At 33.0% G+C, this 16,796-nt stretch overlaps 3 protein-coding genes and 1 pseudogene across 3 annotated transcripts; 1 reads left to right on the forward strand and 3 right to left on the reverse strand.

Annotated features, from left to right (window-relative positions):
• Positions 1 to 1,111: 1,111 nt before the first annotated feature.
• Positions 1,112 to 3,714, forward strand: LOC112998391 (uncharacterized). The gene is made up of 4 exons (XM_041006848.1): positions 1,112 to 1,398; positions 2,742 to 2,808; positions 2,972 to 3,041; positions 3,551 to 3,714. The coding sequence occupies exons 1-4, from the start codon at positions 1,112 to 1,114 to the stop codon at positions 3,712 to 3,714; spliced, it is 588 nt and encodes a 195-aa protein (XP_040862782.1).
• A 1,437-nt stretch (positions 3,715 to 5,151) lies between these two features.
• LOC100778483 (uncharacterized) lies at positions 5,152 to 7,384 on the reverse strand. Its single transcript, XM_003538299.5, has 3 exons — positions 6,843 to 7,384; positions 6,241 to 6,473; positions 5,152 to 5,659 (listed from the first exon to the last, which is right to left on the reverse strand). Exons 1-3 carry the CDS (start codon positions 7,119 to 7,121, stop codon positions 5,467 to 5,469), a joined length of 705 nt encoding a protein of 234 aa, XP_003538347.1. The 5' UTR covers positions 7,122 to 7,384; the 3' UTR covers positions 5,152 to 5,466.
• A 3,288-nt stretch (positions 7,385 to 10,672) lies between these two features.
• Positions 10,673 to 13,518, reverse strand: LOC100804142 (heat shock 70 kDa protein 4-like; annotated as a pseudogene).
• Positions 13,519 to 13,648: 130 nt separating this feature from the next.
• Positions 13,649 to 15,672, reverse strand: LOC100779016 (50S ribosomal protein L17, chloroplastic). Its single transcript, XM_003538300.5, has 2 exons — positions 15,299 to 15,672; positions 13,649 to 14,378 (listed from the first exon to the last, which is right to left on the reverse strand). The coding sequence occupies exons 1-2, from the start codon at positions 15,531 to 15,533 to the stop codon at positions 13,969 to 13,971; spliced, it is 645 nt and encodes a 214-aa protein (XP_003538348.1). The 5' UTR covers positions 15,534 to 15,672; the 3' UTR covers positions 13,649 to 13,968.
• Between the last annotated feature and the right edge of the window lie 1,124 nt (positions 15,673 to 16,796).

Raw genomic sequence — 16,796 nt, forward strand, 5'->3', positions numbered from 1 at the left:
ACATATGATTATAATATGATGCAGTTTTTTTTTTTGTTGCACATATGATTATAATATGATGCAGTTTCTATCTTGGATGAGAAAGAAAAAAATTATAACTGTATGATCTACCTAGAATGTTGTCTCCCGTTATTTATATTTTATATAGAGAAAGTCCTTGAAAATTAAGTTAGAATTACAGGGAAAGATTGTACAAGAAAATTGGGGAAGAAAGGTTTGATTATCCTAATCCTTTGTTTGATTTAGAAGAAAGAAAATGAGGAGAGTAAGAAAGTTTTAAAATTTGAATTAAAGAGAAAATTAAAACAAAAAAATTAAATTTTTATTTCTAAAAGTAAAGCTTTCTCTCTTTTTTTTTTTACTTTTACTTCAACTAAACAAAAAAATATATATTAAATAATATTTATTTATCATAAATTTTAATTATATAAATAAATATTTATCTTGTACAATACATATACTAAAATACTAGTTATAAAAAAATTTATTATAGATAAATCCATCAGTTGAAATCCTACTTCAACTAGAGTCTAGAGTATATTTTTTCTACTGAAGGAAACATGTGATTATTAAAAAAAAATTGCATAAAAATTTCAATTAAAAAATAAGATAATTAAAATTTGAAAATATAATAAAAACAAAAAAATAGTATTAATTTATTTTAACTCGTGATTGCTTTCATGCGAACATTGAGGGGTCGATTTCGTTGCATAGGCTCCCTGAGATTTGTAACAGATTGCATAGGCAGAAACCAGAGTTTCTCTAAAACGAATCCATATATTCTTGAAATGAAGTAAGCTCTACAGGGATAAACCCTCCACTGGTTATTGATCCATGATAGTAAGAAACTATGTATTATTTCATCTTTTAGACTTGTAAATGTGTGTGCGTATATGCAAATTCTCTAACCTTCATACTAACAAATTTATCCATGCATGCATACAAACAATGACATTTGATCATGCAATGAACATATTTGTAACATTTATTTTGTTAATGCATGCCATTGTTTTTCTTTGGAAATGCCATTGTTTACAGGTCCATACTATATTTATAACAACATTAGGGAAAAGATCTAACAAATACTATTGAAGAAGGAGGAGGATAAATAATGACTCGACCAACAGAATTCATGGATGTTGCAGATTCTGATTTTCTCGGTAACAAAGAATTTGATGAGGAAGACTCAGAATTTGAGACTGATTTTGAGAAATACTTTGTCTACTCCACTGCCAAGAACCGCTTCTTTGGCCGGAAAAGGCCTCTTCGTGTGATCCTAGGCTCTGGACTGAGTATGCTCTTCTGCTTCTTTTATACTCCTTCATACATGACATGCTTTGAAAGTTTCATTTGTGTTTCAAAAATTACATTGAACATGTTAACTTGGGGCATGTTTGGGTAAGCTTCTCTGAAAGTACTCCTAGGACAAGAAAATAAGAAGAAAAATTCATTTTCTTTTTCTCTTATTTTTTTCCTCTTAGAAGTGCTTTTAGAAAAATGCATCCAAATAGACCCTAAATAAGTTTTTCTATAATCACTTATAGAAAAAGAAAATAAGCAGATAAGTGGCATAAGTTTATCCCACACACTAAATTAGCTTAGGGAAAAAGTTTATTTCATTTTTTCTTCTATAAGTGCTTAAGGAAAAGCTTGGTTGTGATAAAATTTATGGTAAAACTTGGTTTCTTTCTGCATAGTCGCTGATATTATACTCTGGAGGAACAGGAAGATCTCTGCAAGTGTCCTTGTTGGTGTAACTTTCATATGGTTGTTTTTTAAGAGGATGGATTGCACCCTGATTAGTTTCATTTGTGACTCTCTCATACTCCTATTGGCAATGTTGTTTCTGTGGAGCCATTTAACATCCTTTATTGACACGTAAGTTTCATGCACTCTATCAATCAGTTGTTAAAGCATTTTTTTCCTATGTTGAGGTAATCTAATACTTGAAACTCCCAATCCAGCTAATGTAACTTGCTATTTGAAAATGAATATTAATTTTCAAGAAATATTAATATCAGTGTTGCGGCTACTAAATTATCTTGTCTTACATTTTTTTCTTTAATGAAAGAGTTCTGTAACCATTTGCAACATCTCATCATGTTATATTCATATTTGGAGTAACAATCAGCAATGGCACAACTCAAGTACTATGCCAATTCTAGATTTATCACTACATCCGGGGTGCTGTTACTTGTCTTTGGTAGATATCATAATGGAATAACTGATTGAAATTAAATAATTATTGTTTTGTTTTCATTTTGCTTGTCCTTATTTTCATCTCTTCCATACACAAATCAAATTGCATGGTTGAGAGCACTCTGATACTTGTTTTACAGAAGATCAAATTGAGTCCCAAACAGTTTTGTATTTAATAAGTTTTCTGCAAGCAGCTGCTTGAGTTAGTTTACTAGTTTCCTTATTCTCTGTGATGTCATTACTTGACACTAATTTCAAATCATTCCCATGTTAAGCTCACCAAATCAGTGACTTGCAATGGAACATATATTATATATTTTCTGTTTTTTCTTTTCAAAGAACAAAATGTCTATAACTTAGTGTGAATGAACCACCTAGTCCCAGCCCAAAAGCCCACCCCCCCCCCCCCCCCCCCCCCCCCCCTCCATCTCTTCTCATCGTGCTGCCTGTTCTCTTGATTTTTCATTGAATGAGTTTGTCCACACACCTTGTTGGACTATTGTTTTACACCAAGGAATGATACTATTTTCTTGTTAATACAGATCACCACCCCCTGAATTATCAGCATTCATCTTGCCCAAAGGGTTGCTTGTCAGTACAGCTATTTCAGTAACACGTATACTTAACCATCTACTCATAACATTTGGGATCGTAGCTTCCGGACAAGATTTGAAGAAATTTCTCTTGGTGCTTTTCAGCATCCTCCTAAGCTTGCTTACTCATGTTGTCAACAGTGCCATGTGGTTTTCTCTGACAAGAAATTAATCTGCAGGTTACAGTGACATTGGGAGCTGTCTCAGTTCTTGACTGTTGGATCACTGCAGCAACTCTAATCTACATAGGTCAGCTACCTAAAGTCAAATTACAAAACCCCTACAATTTGAAATAGCCTAATTCCATGCCGTTATGTCATACAATGACATTCCACCTATGAAGCACCGACTCACATATCAGACATGACACGGACATGGATACAAAAACAATTAATGTCCAAAATATAGGACGCTTGGATATGACATATATAGGACACTAAGACACTGCATATATTCACATTCTCAAAACAAAGTTGTTAAGCTTTACAATAGTATTTTTAGATGATTTCAAACTATGTTTGGGAGGTGTGTGAATTGAGGAAAAAAATATTTTTTAATTGTGACACGGTAGAAGGGTGTCTGACACGTGTCCAATGCATGTCCATGAAGTGTCATTGCTCAATTAGTGTCTGCCATTTTTAAGGGATGTTCCTGTTTTATAGCATTACACACATGCAAAGATACGTGTATGTTAAAACTGGTTCTACTGAAGTGCAAGTTAGTGCTAATCTGCTTTCTCCTTTGCTCTGATGATGCAGTGTCCGTGATATTGCTGATAGTGCCAGCGATATATGAAAAGCATGGGGACATTATTGACATCCTTGGTGAGAAGGCATTGTTTGAATTAAATAATCTATATGCAGATTTGATGAAAAAGTTTTTCGGGAAATCGCAACACTTGCAAGAGTGCTTTCTGGATTAGAGGTGATGCAATTCCTTTTGCATGTCATCAGGGTTCTGTTTCGGATTAATACTTCATGGTGCTTTTAGCTTCTGTTAGTTTCTCTATAACAAGATGTGCAAAAAACGTTGTTGCTACATAATTGTATTAGTAGTAGCCACTAGTATTCTTACAAATAGTGCAAGTCTTACCCGTCAGGTTCAGTAATTTTGAACTAGTCGTTACACCAATTTTTGTAATCCGGTTTGCCGTTGATTAATTATGCATAGGTCCAATTTAGTGTTCTTCACTTGCCTCACGTTTGATTTATTTAAAAATTCATCAGAAACTGTACAGTCCTGGATTTCAAAAAAAAAATGTACCAAAAGATTTTATATATTGAGGTTTCAGAGAATATTATACATTTGATATAATTTTCAGCATTTGATTGGCTCATAAGATACTGTTTGGAAGGGAGGATAATGACCATTTGATTGTCATCCAGGGCACAGGGTTAGATGTTGGCAAGTGTCATAACTAGCAAAGCCAATATTCGTTAGCAGAAAGAAGCATGATCCATCAGCAGAATCTAGTCTAAGGTTGGGGAAGGTGACTAGCAATGTCTGCAAGTAGACCATAACTGAGGGAAGATCATAGTTGATGTATGGCACAGACTCATGGAAGGAAGGAATCAAGGGAGCGATTTTACAACCTTCAAGAAATGCAGAACATGTTCCACTTACGTGAACTAGAAAGAAACTTAGTGGTCCTTCTTTCTTTAAAGCATAACTTCATTGAACTAAAGAAATATATCTGGTCATTTTTCTTTCTGTAATGAAACGGCATCCACGTTAGGCAAATGGTTTATAGACATATAACACATGAAAAGTAAATAGCCCTTTCTATACAATTGGATTTACTTGTGGATATGTGCAAGTTCATATAAACTTTTTTTGCACATCTCTAAATGAAATCAAATAGCCCTGAACTTAGTTGGCTTTCTTGTCTAGTATTCTTTGTATCAAAGAGGATCTTGTAAGACAATATAAATAGGAGCATCCCACAGATAAACTACCGTTAGTCATATAGGAGATGCATAAATGTCTCATAGCTAAAACAAGGCTAACAAAATAACCCAATGTGGAGGGGAAGATTCTAATGGGAACCTGCCTTTTATGGCAAGAGGTATTACAATCTGTCAAGCCATTGTGGGGTTTGTTTTACCACATCCCAGTTCAATATGTGCAGTTACACTTTTAAAGACATAATTAAGAATCTACGAAAGTTGGATACAGTTACTGGAGGATTTAGCAAATTAGAAGTTGGCTATAGGTGGATCTCTAGGCAAAGACAATGGCTAAAGCAAATGGATAAAAAGTGTAAGTGAGTACATTTGAGGTAACTTCATTTGATGAACTGTAATTTCAAGCCCTACACACACGCTTTATGTAATCTAAATTTGAGTACCTTAGAAGTCAGTTATTCAAAAGACAAAAAATCTAATAAGTTGCGGGCCTTCACAGTTCACATACATTTCTAGAAACCGAGAACATCAATCTCATAACAATTATCTATTATACTTAACTCATTTGTGAGACATAAAATACAACTCCTACAACTTAGATCCTAAGGACAACACCTCAACTTTAAATAATCATACTAACTCCCAAAAAAACAAAACTGGATGCAAATTTAGCCAACTTTAACTACCATCCAGTTGCACTTGAACAAGAACCATTGGAAAAAGAAGATTTAAGAATACCAAGCACTGAAACAGTGTGGATAAATAATATCTTAAGGCTTCACCTCTGTCTGAACAGGGGGCAAGAAGGGTTTCCACCATCCAGATTCATATTTAGGATAGGGTGCCACCCATTTTTCAGGCTTCTCAAACTTCAGATCAGTAGGATTGAAAGCTAATGCTTCTTCTAGACTCTCAGCTTCAAAACAGTCAGATAAAACTCGGTCCAGTCTCAACTTCATGAATCTGCCAAAAGTCCAAACATTATAAACTGGCATTTGATGCTATGTTGATGATTTTCATTGCAGCAATTTTGTTGATCATACACTAGTTTTTGACACCATTGTTTCATATTATATCATTTGAAAGGGTGGAGCACCCATCAGCAGAGCCCAAACACTAAAAGTAAAGGGAGGAAAATATGCGGAAACGGAGAAACCCTTTTACCACATTTAACAACTGAAAGCTTCAAGATTGCCAAATAAAAAAAAGAAGCAAATGATCAATTCTTGCATGAGAAGTGAGAATCACCAGGATGCAAGCACATAAAAAGACATTTATTTTAGCCACATAGGCTTAGATTAGGTACTCAACCATAAGTGGCTAGGGATTTGTCTAGAGATTATTCTACATAGAATGGCTACCAATGTATGAAAGCATCCACAGACACACATAATTTGGATATGACATGAAAGAAATTTTCCTCCTTTTATAGTTAATGAAAGCAAATCCAAGCATCAATGTAGCATCATACTTTTCAAGTATACTCCACAGTTAAAAGCAATTGTAGAATCAATCACTGAAAAATGAAGAATTGACGTTCTTACGTGATCCAGGGACCATTGGTTGACACAAGAGCAACAGCAGGTCTCTTTAATCTCTTGGTAATGTTAGAAAACTTATCCAAGAACTTAGGCTCAATGACAAGCCAGAAATCCTGTTCTTGATTACGCTCTCCAAAGAGACGAAGCCGCTCGAACAATTGCTCTTGGAAATGCTCCTCCTCGTCCAACATAAACTTTGCATTTGCAACAAGAAAATAATACTTGGTGGCTTCATTCTGCAAAGACAAGCCAAAATAAATAATAAATAAATAAGAGGAATAAACTAATTAGTAATTACCATCAAAACCAATTAAAGAATCACATCATCTACCGTTTTCTCTCATGACAAGGATAACACCACTCAGGCACTCACTAGAGAACAACTTAGGATTTTTTTTTTTTTTTATCCCTGGAAATCAAAGAAAGTGTCAGGGGTTTACAATTATTCACACACCCTGCTGAACCAACTGAGCTAGACCCCCTTCACAGATAACAACTTAGGATAACATAACGTAGAACCAACACCAAAATGGAAAAAATAAGAATAAAAAACTAAAATTGAACACAAATTCAATGTGGGGTTGGAGTTTAAGAGAGGAACAAACCTTGGTGGGAGGATCAGATGAATCAAGCTGGTCAGAATCAACAGATGCAACAGCAGTGGTGAAGGGGCGTGCATGTGTTGGTTCTTTAAAGGAAGAGAGAAAGGTGAAACTTTGGTTGGTGGGAGACACCAAACTCATAGGCAAGGAGTGAGTCCTGTTGGAAACACTGTGCCTTCTGTTTCCATTGGCTGAGGCAAGAGTGGTGGCATGTTGTTGAGCATGGTTCTGAGCCACCATTGTGGTGGATGAACCCAAAGTAAGAGTGGCCACACCCAGCATATTGGTCTTTTCTTCCCTCAAAACTTTTTTTTTTTCCAAACTTTGATTGTTACTCTCAGAATCTCAACTCAAATTGGGAGAAGATAGAAGAAAGAGTGTGTGTGTTTGAGTTTGTGTTTGTGTTGAGGCTTAGGACAAGAAGTGAAGACTGCAAATGGCGCATGTACAATGGCTTATGGGACAAATTGGGAGATATCAACGACAACCTTATCTAGTTATCTAAATCTACCTAGGTTACTTCCCTTCCTAGTTACTTTCCCAATATTTAATTACCTTAGTGTCTACATAATTTATAGTAGTATTAAAATAACATATTAAAACAAGAGTTTAATACTCATCCATTGACCGTGTAAAAGAGTTTTTATTAAAAAAACAGTGAACAAACTTATTATAAATTATCATTAATATATATTTTTAAGATAGTTTTATGAAAATTAATATATAATTATTTGTGATTAAATAACAGTATAAAATAATAAATATCTTTTTTTTCTTAAAACAATTATTTTGGTACATAATAAATAAAAATAATTTTTGTATAAATAAAAAATTGTGACGTGTATAAATGGATATTTAAATATATTGTTGGATAAATTTTTTTTTGCCTTAATTTAATTTAAATTTTGATTTGTGTTTCATGTTTTCAAAAGTGAATATTTTTACATTTAATATATTAATACTTAATGATCTATGATATTGGCAAAAAAAAACTAAACGTGTTATTTAATTACTTTTTTTTACAAAACACAAACTAAAACTAAAAATTCACTGCATTTAAAATAAAATTTATATTATTTGTGAGGAACAAAACTATGTTTTAACTACGTTTTATTATTATTATTATCATGCGGATGAATTAATTGATCTCTTCTCAATGACTTAATTTTCACATTTGCAATTGCCTTATAATAATCATTTCCTAAACAGCTTAAATTAAACCTAAACTTATTAGGATTGAGCATGTTAAAAATAAGGGTGTGTTTGTTGAAAAAATAGCTTGATTACATATTTATTACTATTTTCTTACTATATGAAGCTTTATATTATAAATTTGATTATAAATTAATTTTTAAAAGACTTGTAAAATATCAAAAATCATTTTAAAAAATTCAAAAGAAATTTACATGAGCTTTTTAGACACCCACTAAATTCAATTGTCATAGCCTCATAGGTGTTATAAAAAAATTATAATTTATTAATGATAATTAAGTCAAAATTTATTATAACTTATGAACATATAAAAATAAATTTGATTATAAGTTTCTTAAATATATTTAAAAGGACATATAAAAATCATAAACCCTTTTCAAAAGTTCAGTTGAAATTTACATGAGCTTTTTAAACACCCTCCAAATTCAATTGTCATAGATCTGGTAGACATAAAATGTTACTATAGTTTATTAATGATAATTAAGTCATAAATTACTATAACTTATGTAAATTGCCAAAATTATAAATTAATATCAATAAGCTATTTTTTTCATTGAAGTGATGATATTTCCTATTTATGATATTGATTCTTATGAATAAAAATAAAATAATGAGAAGATCGTTGTATTGACTATTCCTTTTTTCTTTTTTGTGTAATGATCGCATTGAAATTTAAATTTAATATTTTATATATATTATTCCAAACTTTCTATTACTAATCTGACCCTAATCGTTTCTTTATGAGTCTATATAATTTATCTCGATTTAATCAAAATAGTTTCAGTGATGTAAAAATAAGAGTAAGTAGTCACTTTTGTTGTTAAATGTATAATTTGTTAACAAAAGATAAAAATACAAAATTTAGTCCCCGAAAGTATAAAAAGTGCGACAAATATATTTAGTTGTTAATTTTCATCTGTCACCGTTAATAAAATAACATAAGGTCATCTCTAATTGTCAGCATATGAGCATATTTATTATATAATATTTTTTGACTTTTCATTTTCTTACTCCGCTGACAAATACGTCCCTAAAAGATAAGAATATAAAATTTAGTCTTCAAAAGTGTAAAAAGTGCGACAAATATATCAAAACGTTAATAGTTAATTGTAACTAGTTATTATAATTTGAAAAAAATTATAATGATTGTGACAAATTTTTTTAACAAAGTCGTAAATTAAATTGAGTCTAGAAGAAAAAAACATACTCGTTTTATAAACTATAAATAATTTTTTTACACTCTCATGCTTGATGAAAGGTTAAGTAAAAAAAATACTTATTGTAAAGTATTATAGTTAAATTAGGTCCGTGAATAATTTTTAGGAAAAATTGCAATTGTAATGACATTTTTAATTTGTGAAAAACACTAGCCTCCTCTGGAATGATTTTTTTTAAGGTTATGATTTTTTAAATAATGAGTCAATAAAAAATAATTGTGTATGATTTAAAAAAAAAATAAAAATCAACAAACTTTTATTATAATTTGTAATTTGATGTCATTGCATATACTAATAGACATTCATATTTTATTATGAAAAATTTATATAAAAAAATAATTAAATAAACTGTGTTTGATTAAACAAAAATAATAATTTTCTTATTGTTTTAAAGTAAATTTTTTTTTTCTTTTTTTTTTCTATGTTGATAGCATTTATTCAAGAGTTGACAACCAAATGATTGATTTTTTTGTAGTTGAAAAAAAGTAAGAAGAATTCGCCAAAGCAATAAAAATTCACTTCTATTGGTAATATTTTATGCATGTCTCAACTGTTGATGAATCTTAAAAATTATATATGAAAAAAGACATTTACCGATGTGATGTAGCTCTCCCGAAATTTTGTCGGAGTCATTATAAATTTTTCAAAATTATAATAATTAGTCACTATCTATTATTAATGTTTGAATATATTTGTTTCACTTTTTATACTTTCAGGACTAAATCTTGCATTTTCATCTTTCAGAGACGCGTTTGTCAGCGGGGTAGGAAGATGAAAAGTCAAAAAAATATTATGACAAATATGTCTTATGCTAACAATTAGAGATGACCACGTTGACAATCATTTTAGTGATAAATTTGTCTCTCTGTGCCATGTAGGCTATTTTAGTAACGGTGAGAGGCGAAAGTTAACAGTCAAATATATTTTTCGCACTTTTTATACTTCTAGGGACTAAATTTTGCATTTTCATCTTTCAGGGATGCGTTTGTCAGCAGGGTAGGAAAATGAAAAGTTAAAAAAATATTATGACAAATATGTCTTATGCTAACAATTAGAGATGATGACGAAAGTTAACAGTCAGATATATTTTTCGCACTTTTTATACTTCTAAGGACTAAATTTTGTATTTTTATATTTCAGGCACGCATTTATTAACAAATTACACATTCACAGACAAAAATAACTATTTATCAAAAATTAAAGAACGATTTAAATGATTGATTCGGTTTGACAAGGGACACATTAAACCGAATTAGACCCATGGAAACCAACAACTTCATTCATACTAGTCTTAAAACGGATCAAACCTGACCATGCGGAACCATAGCTAACCACTGAACCATGTCGGTATTTTTTAATATACTAGTACAACGAACAATTCAGCAACTATGAGTACTGCCAAAGTTAACAAAGGTAACAATTTAAACATTTCAAGTACAAATAATTTAAACTTCAACATTGTTTAGATAATATTCATCATAAAAATTTGCATTCATCACACATTCAAAATGATAGGCCAGCACAACAAAAATCTAAGATAATAAAACACTTAATCAAATTTCCCAATGACACGTTCAAAGAGGTTCTTGAGCTCTTTCATATAATCCTCAAACATCTATTTCATCATTTTTTATTATCACCATCAATCAACTTTGTGGCCTTTGTAATTGCAGAACTTATCTTCTCCTTGTCTTCTGAGCAGAGTTTTGAACTTAAATTTTCATTTTCCAACCCATTGTTCATCTTGTTAACATAATCATTCAATTTATTCATTGCAGTGGCCTTCCTAAGGAATTTCTTATCTTCAGCTTGGTATTCCTCTGCTTCTTGAATCATTCTATTAATTTCTTCCCTTGACAGTCTTCACTCAGCAAAGCAGCATGCACAGCTGCACCATAAGCAACAGCTTCATCAGGGTTGATGCTCTTTCACAGATCCTTTCCGTTGGAAAAGTCCTGCAATAGCTCTTGCACTTTGGGAATCCTTGAAGAACCACAACAAGGATAACATCATGTACACTGCTCTTGTTCATCTTAGAATCAGTAAGACACTTATCCACTGTCTCCATACACTCCTTAAAGAGCTCCATATTGATTTCCTCAAACTTTGCACGAGTGATCGAAGAACAGAAGTCAATGGCATCAGATAAAGCATCTACTTCAATGTTGGTAGTAACAGCATGTGAGAGTGTTCTTTTTGCCCTCTCGCACGTGGTTTTTAACCTCCTCAGCACCTTCAGGTTCCCACTAATGTCCACTTTTTTTTTTCTTTTGATCTCCTTTACAAAATGGTCCAGCATTCTATTATCAATGTCCTCTCCCCCAAGGTGACCATTTCCAGCTGTGGCCTTAACTTTAAAGATCTTACCCTTAAGAGTAAGGAGAGACGCATCAAAAGTACCACCACCAAGGTCAAAGATGAAAATGTTTCGCTCTCCAACACAATTATTAGTCCTCATGTCAAGACCATGCATGATTGCCGCAGCAACGGGTTCATTGATTATCCGCAGAATATTTAGGCCTGCAATTTTTCCAGCATCTATGGTAGCTTTATACTGAGAATCATTGAAATAGGCAGGCACAGTAACCACTTCATTCTTTGCATGTTTCTCCAAAAACGCTTCTGCAATCTGCCACATCTTCGCAAGAACCATTGATGATAGACATTTTTTTCCTCAGCACAAAAGTGCTTCTCCTCACCCTTGTAGTTAAGGATGATCATAGGTTTGTCATTAGTACCGGCAACAACCTTGAATGCCATAACAGCTTGTCCTTTTGAACCACAGGATCACTATATTTCCTACCAATCAATCTCTTAGAATCTGCAAACTTAAAAGAATTCTGATCATTCTGATTAATAATGTGTTCGGATAACAAGTACGAATTGATTCTAGTCCATAAATTCATGGTGACACCGTGAAAAAGCTGAAGCAACCAACAGTTGCTTCACTCCTAGTGTTGCCCTGATCATTGTGGATTATCTCCACTCGACGGTGATGCTCCCGCCATACTGCAACACATGAGTAAGTTGTTCCCAGATTGATTCCTATGGCAATTCTATGACCTTCTTTAGCCATTGAGTTTGAAGTGAATGAATACTGAGATACACAGAACAGAATGACAGAAGTATTTCTGAAATACTAGTACTATGAAAATTACCTGAAACGCTTAAAACTATACTTATATACATGTGTGCGTGTTGATTCCACAAAGTGAAGTTGCACATGCTTAGTCATCGGAAATCAAGACTTATAATCTCATTTACAGCGTCTCCTCGTGCACAGTACACTGCAGTATGAACATTGGAAAACTAAAAGACTGAGGCTGAAAGCCTTCATTCATTAATTTTCGTTCTTTAAGGATAGTATAAGTAATCTTTTATTAGATCGACTTGGGAAATGATGACCCAGTAAAATGATAACTTAATTATATCCTTTAATGGACCAATTATGCAAGTTTTGCCCTCAAATTAAATTATAACTTAAAGAATCCAATTAATCATACTTTAATAAATTATTTTCCTAAAACTATATAAAACTTCGTACCCCATTGCCCAGAGGCTCTTCGCTATGCGAAGGTATGGGGGAAGGATATTGTACGCAGCCTTGCCCTTGCATATGCAAAGAGGCTGTTTCCGGATTCGAACTCATGACCAACAAGTCACCAAGGCACAACTTTACCGCTGCACCACGGCTCGCCCTCATTTTCCTAAAACTATATACCAAACAAAATCTTTTACAAAAACATACTATTAAAACAAATTGTCGTAGCCTTAAACCATATTTAAATTAGTGATCATATTGTTAGGAAGTCTCACATTTGTGAGGGGTTAGAAAGTCCTACATCATCTGTCTCAATTCTAGAGATGCAGCTTATATATTTGTTGGACAATTTTACTTAGTGACTAAAATCTGACACATGACCCACTAATTTTTAATTTTGATCATCCTTGTATAATTACATAACCTAGATTTATAGTTATCATTTCTCACACTCCTCCACACTAAGAAGAGACTCAAAATTTCTATGCTCAGTTGCAGAATTCAAATATTAATTTATATGCTCGGGTCTTTTCCGAAATCATTAAACAAATATCTAGCCTTTGAAATCAATTCTCCAGAGAAAATGATATTGATTTATATTGAATGATGTTTTTGTTACTGCAAATTGCTAGTGTGTTTTTTCCTAAAAAATGTAGCAGAATCAGAATAAGAATATGCCTTTGTGCAGAGGTTACTAATCACTTGGAAGCAAAGATTAGTTTGTCCATTAAGTATAGAAAGAGGATGCAAACTAAGAACTGTAAAAAAAACACTTAAACATTTGTACTCTTAAAAATAAGTGAATGTGTGACCTGCAGATGATCACTTTAGATCAAAGATGATTGCTTGTCAATAATTATTACAGCAAGAGCCGCAAACAGAGTAGTCAAAGAGGCATATTACAAATACACACTTAAAACATCTTAATCTTAAAATATAAGTGATTCTATGAACTTCTGCAGATGATCATTTAAGATCAAAGATGATTGCTTTTCCATAGGTACAAAAAGAGATGAAAACTGAAAACTAGTCAAAAAGGCATAATACAAATACAACTAAATATAGGAAAAACTGTAGAATCATTGTTACCACTGGATACATAGCCAAGCTCAACATTGCAGTGAGACTACTAATAAATGCACCCAAATAAAGGCGATGGCTACACAAGTTCAATGTACGCCATAGGTGCATTATCACCCCGCCTTGGTAGGGTTCTTATAATTCTTGTGTAACCCCCATTCCTTTCGCCATAGCGTTCTGGAACCTCCGCAAACAAAGCATGGACAATCTGCTTCTCATAGATGAACCCAAGGGCTTGTCTTCTTTTATGAAGAGAACCATCCTTTGCCAAAGTGATCATTTTATCAACAAACTTCCTAATTGCACTGGCCCTTGCTCTGGTGGTCTTTATGCGACCATATTTAAGGAGCTGAGTTGTAAGGCCTCGGATGAGTGCGCGGCGCTGATCAGGGGGTCTGTTGAGTTTGGGCACTTTCCTCCCATGTCTCATGGCAGAGACTCGACCACCATTGTCAATAATGGTAAAAGAGTGATCAGAGCCGGCATATTCTGTAACATGAAGAAGTCCAGAAGTGAAGTCAATTTGACTACTATATTTCAAAGGATAATGGGTACAATTAGGAAACAGATTTCATTCACATACAACAACCTCAAAGGCAATGTTAGAATATGATTTGATTTCCGCACTTGATCTAACAAGAGGCTTATCAGATTAAAGACTACGATTTATTTTCTATGGCTAAAATTACACATATCACCAATGGAAAACAATCTTATTTGAGCTGAAATCCACAACACAGTCTGAAAACACAAATAAGACTTAAATTAGAGACCTTACTTAAAAGAGAACCAAGCATTTTTTTTTATCCCTAGGAATCAAAGACAGTGTCAGGATGTTTCCAACAACTCGCGTACCACAATGGTTTGAAAACATATTTCGTATTTTCACAAATAATTACAAAAATACTGCATTATTTTCACTTTATTTCCAACTTCTGAAGTCATGTAATTGTTTTTGCCAACTCTTGTATAAGTCCTTAAAAACACAAAACAACGTGAATACGAGATGATTGGTGGACAGTGTAAAAACTGAGTAACTGACAGTACATGGTTAATAAACTCTTGTCTAAATTAGTAAAAATAAAATCAGAAGACACTTTCCCGAATCAAGCCTTAGAATTCTTCAATCATATTTTGCATATAAAAAAGGTAAATAGATTTTGAATATCCCGAAAGTTCCTTTCATAGTTGTAATCAATAAATCCTAACACCAAATGAGAAAGGAAGGCGCAAAGGCAGAATTTTATGATATCTAAGAACCTACGAAGCCTAGATACAGGAAACAACACGACACAGGAATAATACGACAATTTTTTTGAAATTAAGGATACTGACACGTCCTGGATACATTAATAAAAGAAAATTATAAGAATGAGCAAATAAAAAGGGGAATTGGAGGGAGTGAGTACCTGAAGAAGGAGAGGAGAGGAAGAGGGGGTTAAGAGGAACCAGACCGGTGAAAGGGGTGAGAAGGGATTTGGGTTTGGTTCGAGAAATTCGGAGCTTGGATGAAGAGGAAGATGGCAATACAGGGAAGCGCAATGAAGAGGAAACAGAAGGAGAATGAGAGGGCAAAGCAGAGCGCAAGGAAGCCATGGACCACCTGTTGTTGCTGGTCGTAGCCATTACTGAAACCGACGCCATTGTTGTCTGTGTTGAGCAACACGAGAAGTGCCACCACACTCACTAGATAACTACTGTGGATAGAGAACACAAACAGAAGAAGAAGAGAGAGAGAGAGAGAGAGAGAGAGAGATTGGACTTAGAGTGGGCTTTTTGTCCAGTAATTTTTATTTTTGGTTTTTTTAATGTCAGACATCTTCTTTGGACCGGGCTTCTCATTTTCTTCAAACGATTAAAAAAATGTTAGTAAAACTTTAAAGGTGATTGAGAGAGGGAAGATTGCGACTAAAAGTGGTGATTCTCTAAACGAAAATTAATCATCAAAAATGGATAATTCTGTAATAATAATATGATTAAAAAAATAGTAAAAATAGCATCGTTTTAAATGACCAATTTTATTCTTAAAAATGTAAAATGTCATTTAGTTTCTCAAAATGATCAAATGAAAAAAAAAATTCAGAAGTATAATTTGTCATTTATTTTAGTTTTAATTCCTATTGGAATTAAAAAAAATTAAATTAAATTAAAAATTTTATAATAATTCATATATATATATATATATATATATATATATATATATATATATATATATATATATATATATATATATATTGTAGTCAATCGAGTGAATCCCTTATTACATTGACTTGAGAGATAAAAAAAAAGTAAAATAAATATTTTGTTACGCACAACATGGTTGTTAAACTTGCGATTCTATGTAGAATCGTAGAGATTCCGTAAACTCGACTCGTAGAATCGAATCGTAAACTCGTAAGAGTTTACTCAAAAGGCAGCAACAAAACCCACTACCTAAAAGGCAGCAACAAAACCCACTACCCACCCTTGATGAAGCCAAAATTTCAATTAACAGATAATTTGTCCATGTTCGGGGGACCACCTTAGCGTTGCCAGAATTCAACACTAAGCATCGTTTCAAACTTTCAATTAACAGAGATTTCAATTAACAGATACTCCCTTAATTTAGCAACAGAACCCAAAACTCAACACTATAATGAAGCTAACAATAGCATTGCCAGAATTTCAATTAATAGATACTCCCTTAATAAGCATCGTTTCTAACTTTCAATTAACAGAGATGAATTAACAAAGAAGCTTTGAGAAAGAAAACACCTTAGCGTCATGGAGCAAAGCTTGGAGCTAGGTCAGGAAATGAGGGCTTTCGACGAGTGAGGGCTTTCAAGTTTCAAACAATGACGAGGACCACCACGACGCGATTAGCTCAGCAGTCCAGCACGACAGCACGACAACGATGACGACAACCAC

Source organism: Glycine max, chromosome 11, assembly GCF_000004515.6.
Source record: "Glycine max cultivar Williams 82 chromosome 11, Glycine_max_v4.0, whole genome shotgun sequence".
Classification (NCBI taxonomy): domain Eukaryota; kingdom Viridiplantae; phylum Streptophyta; class Magnoliopsida; order Fabales; family Fabaceae; genus Glycine; species Glycine max.

Bases quoted from the DNA above. Each gene is read 5' to 3' on its own strand.
- LOC112998391 (XM_041006848.1), top strand. From the start codon at position 1,112: ATGACTCGACCAACAGAATTCATGGATGTTGCAGATTCTGATTTTCTC. The intron at 1,399-2,741 runs GTAAGCTTCTCT...TTGTTAATACAG, and splicing joins TTAACTTGGGGCATGTTTGG to ATCACCACCCCCTGAATTAT. The intron at 2,809-2,971 runs GTAACACGTATA...ATTAATCTGCAG, and splicing joins TTGTCAGTACAGCTATTTCA to GTTACAGTGACATTGGGAGC.
- LOC100778483 (XM_003538299.5), bottom strand. From the start codon at position 7,121: ATGCTGGGTGTGGCCACTCTTACTTTGGGTTCATCCACCACAATGGTG. The intron at 6,474-6,842 runs GTTTGTTCCTCT...TTGTCTTTGCAG, and splicing joins CATCTGATCCTCCCACCAAG to AATGAAGCCACCAAGTATTA. The intron at 5,660-6,240 runs GTAAGAACGTCA...GACTTTTGGCAG, and splicing joins ACCAATGGTCCCTGGATCAC to ATTCATGAAGTTGAGACTGG.
- LOC100779016 (XM_003538300.5), bottom strand. From the start codon at position 15,533: ATGGCGTCGGTTTCAGTAATGGCTACGACCAGCAACAACAGGTGGTCC. The intron at 14,379-15,298 runs GTACTCACTCCC...TTCATGTTACAG, and splicing joins CCTCTCCTCTCCTTCTTCAG to AATATGCCGGCTCTGATCAC.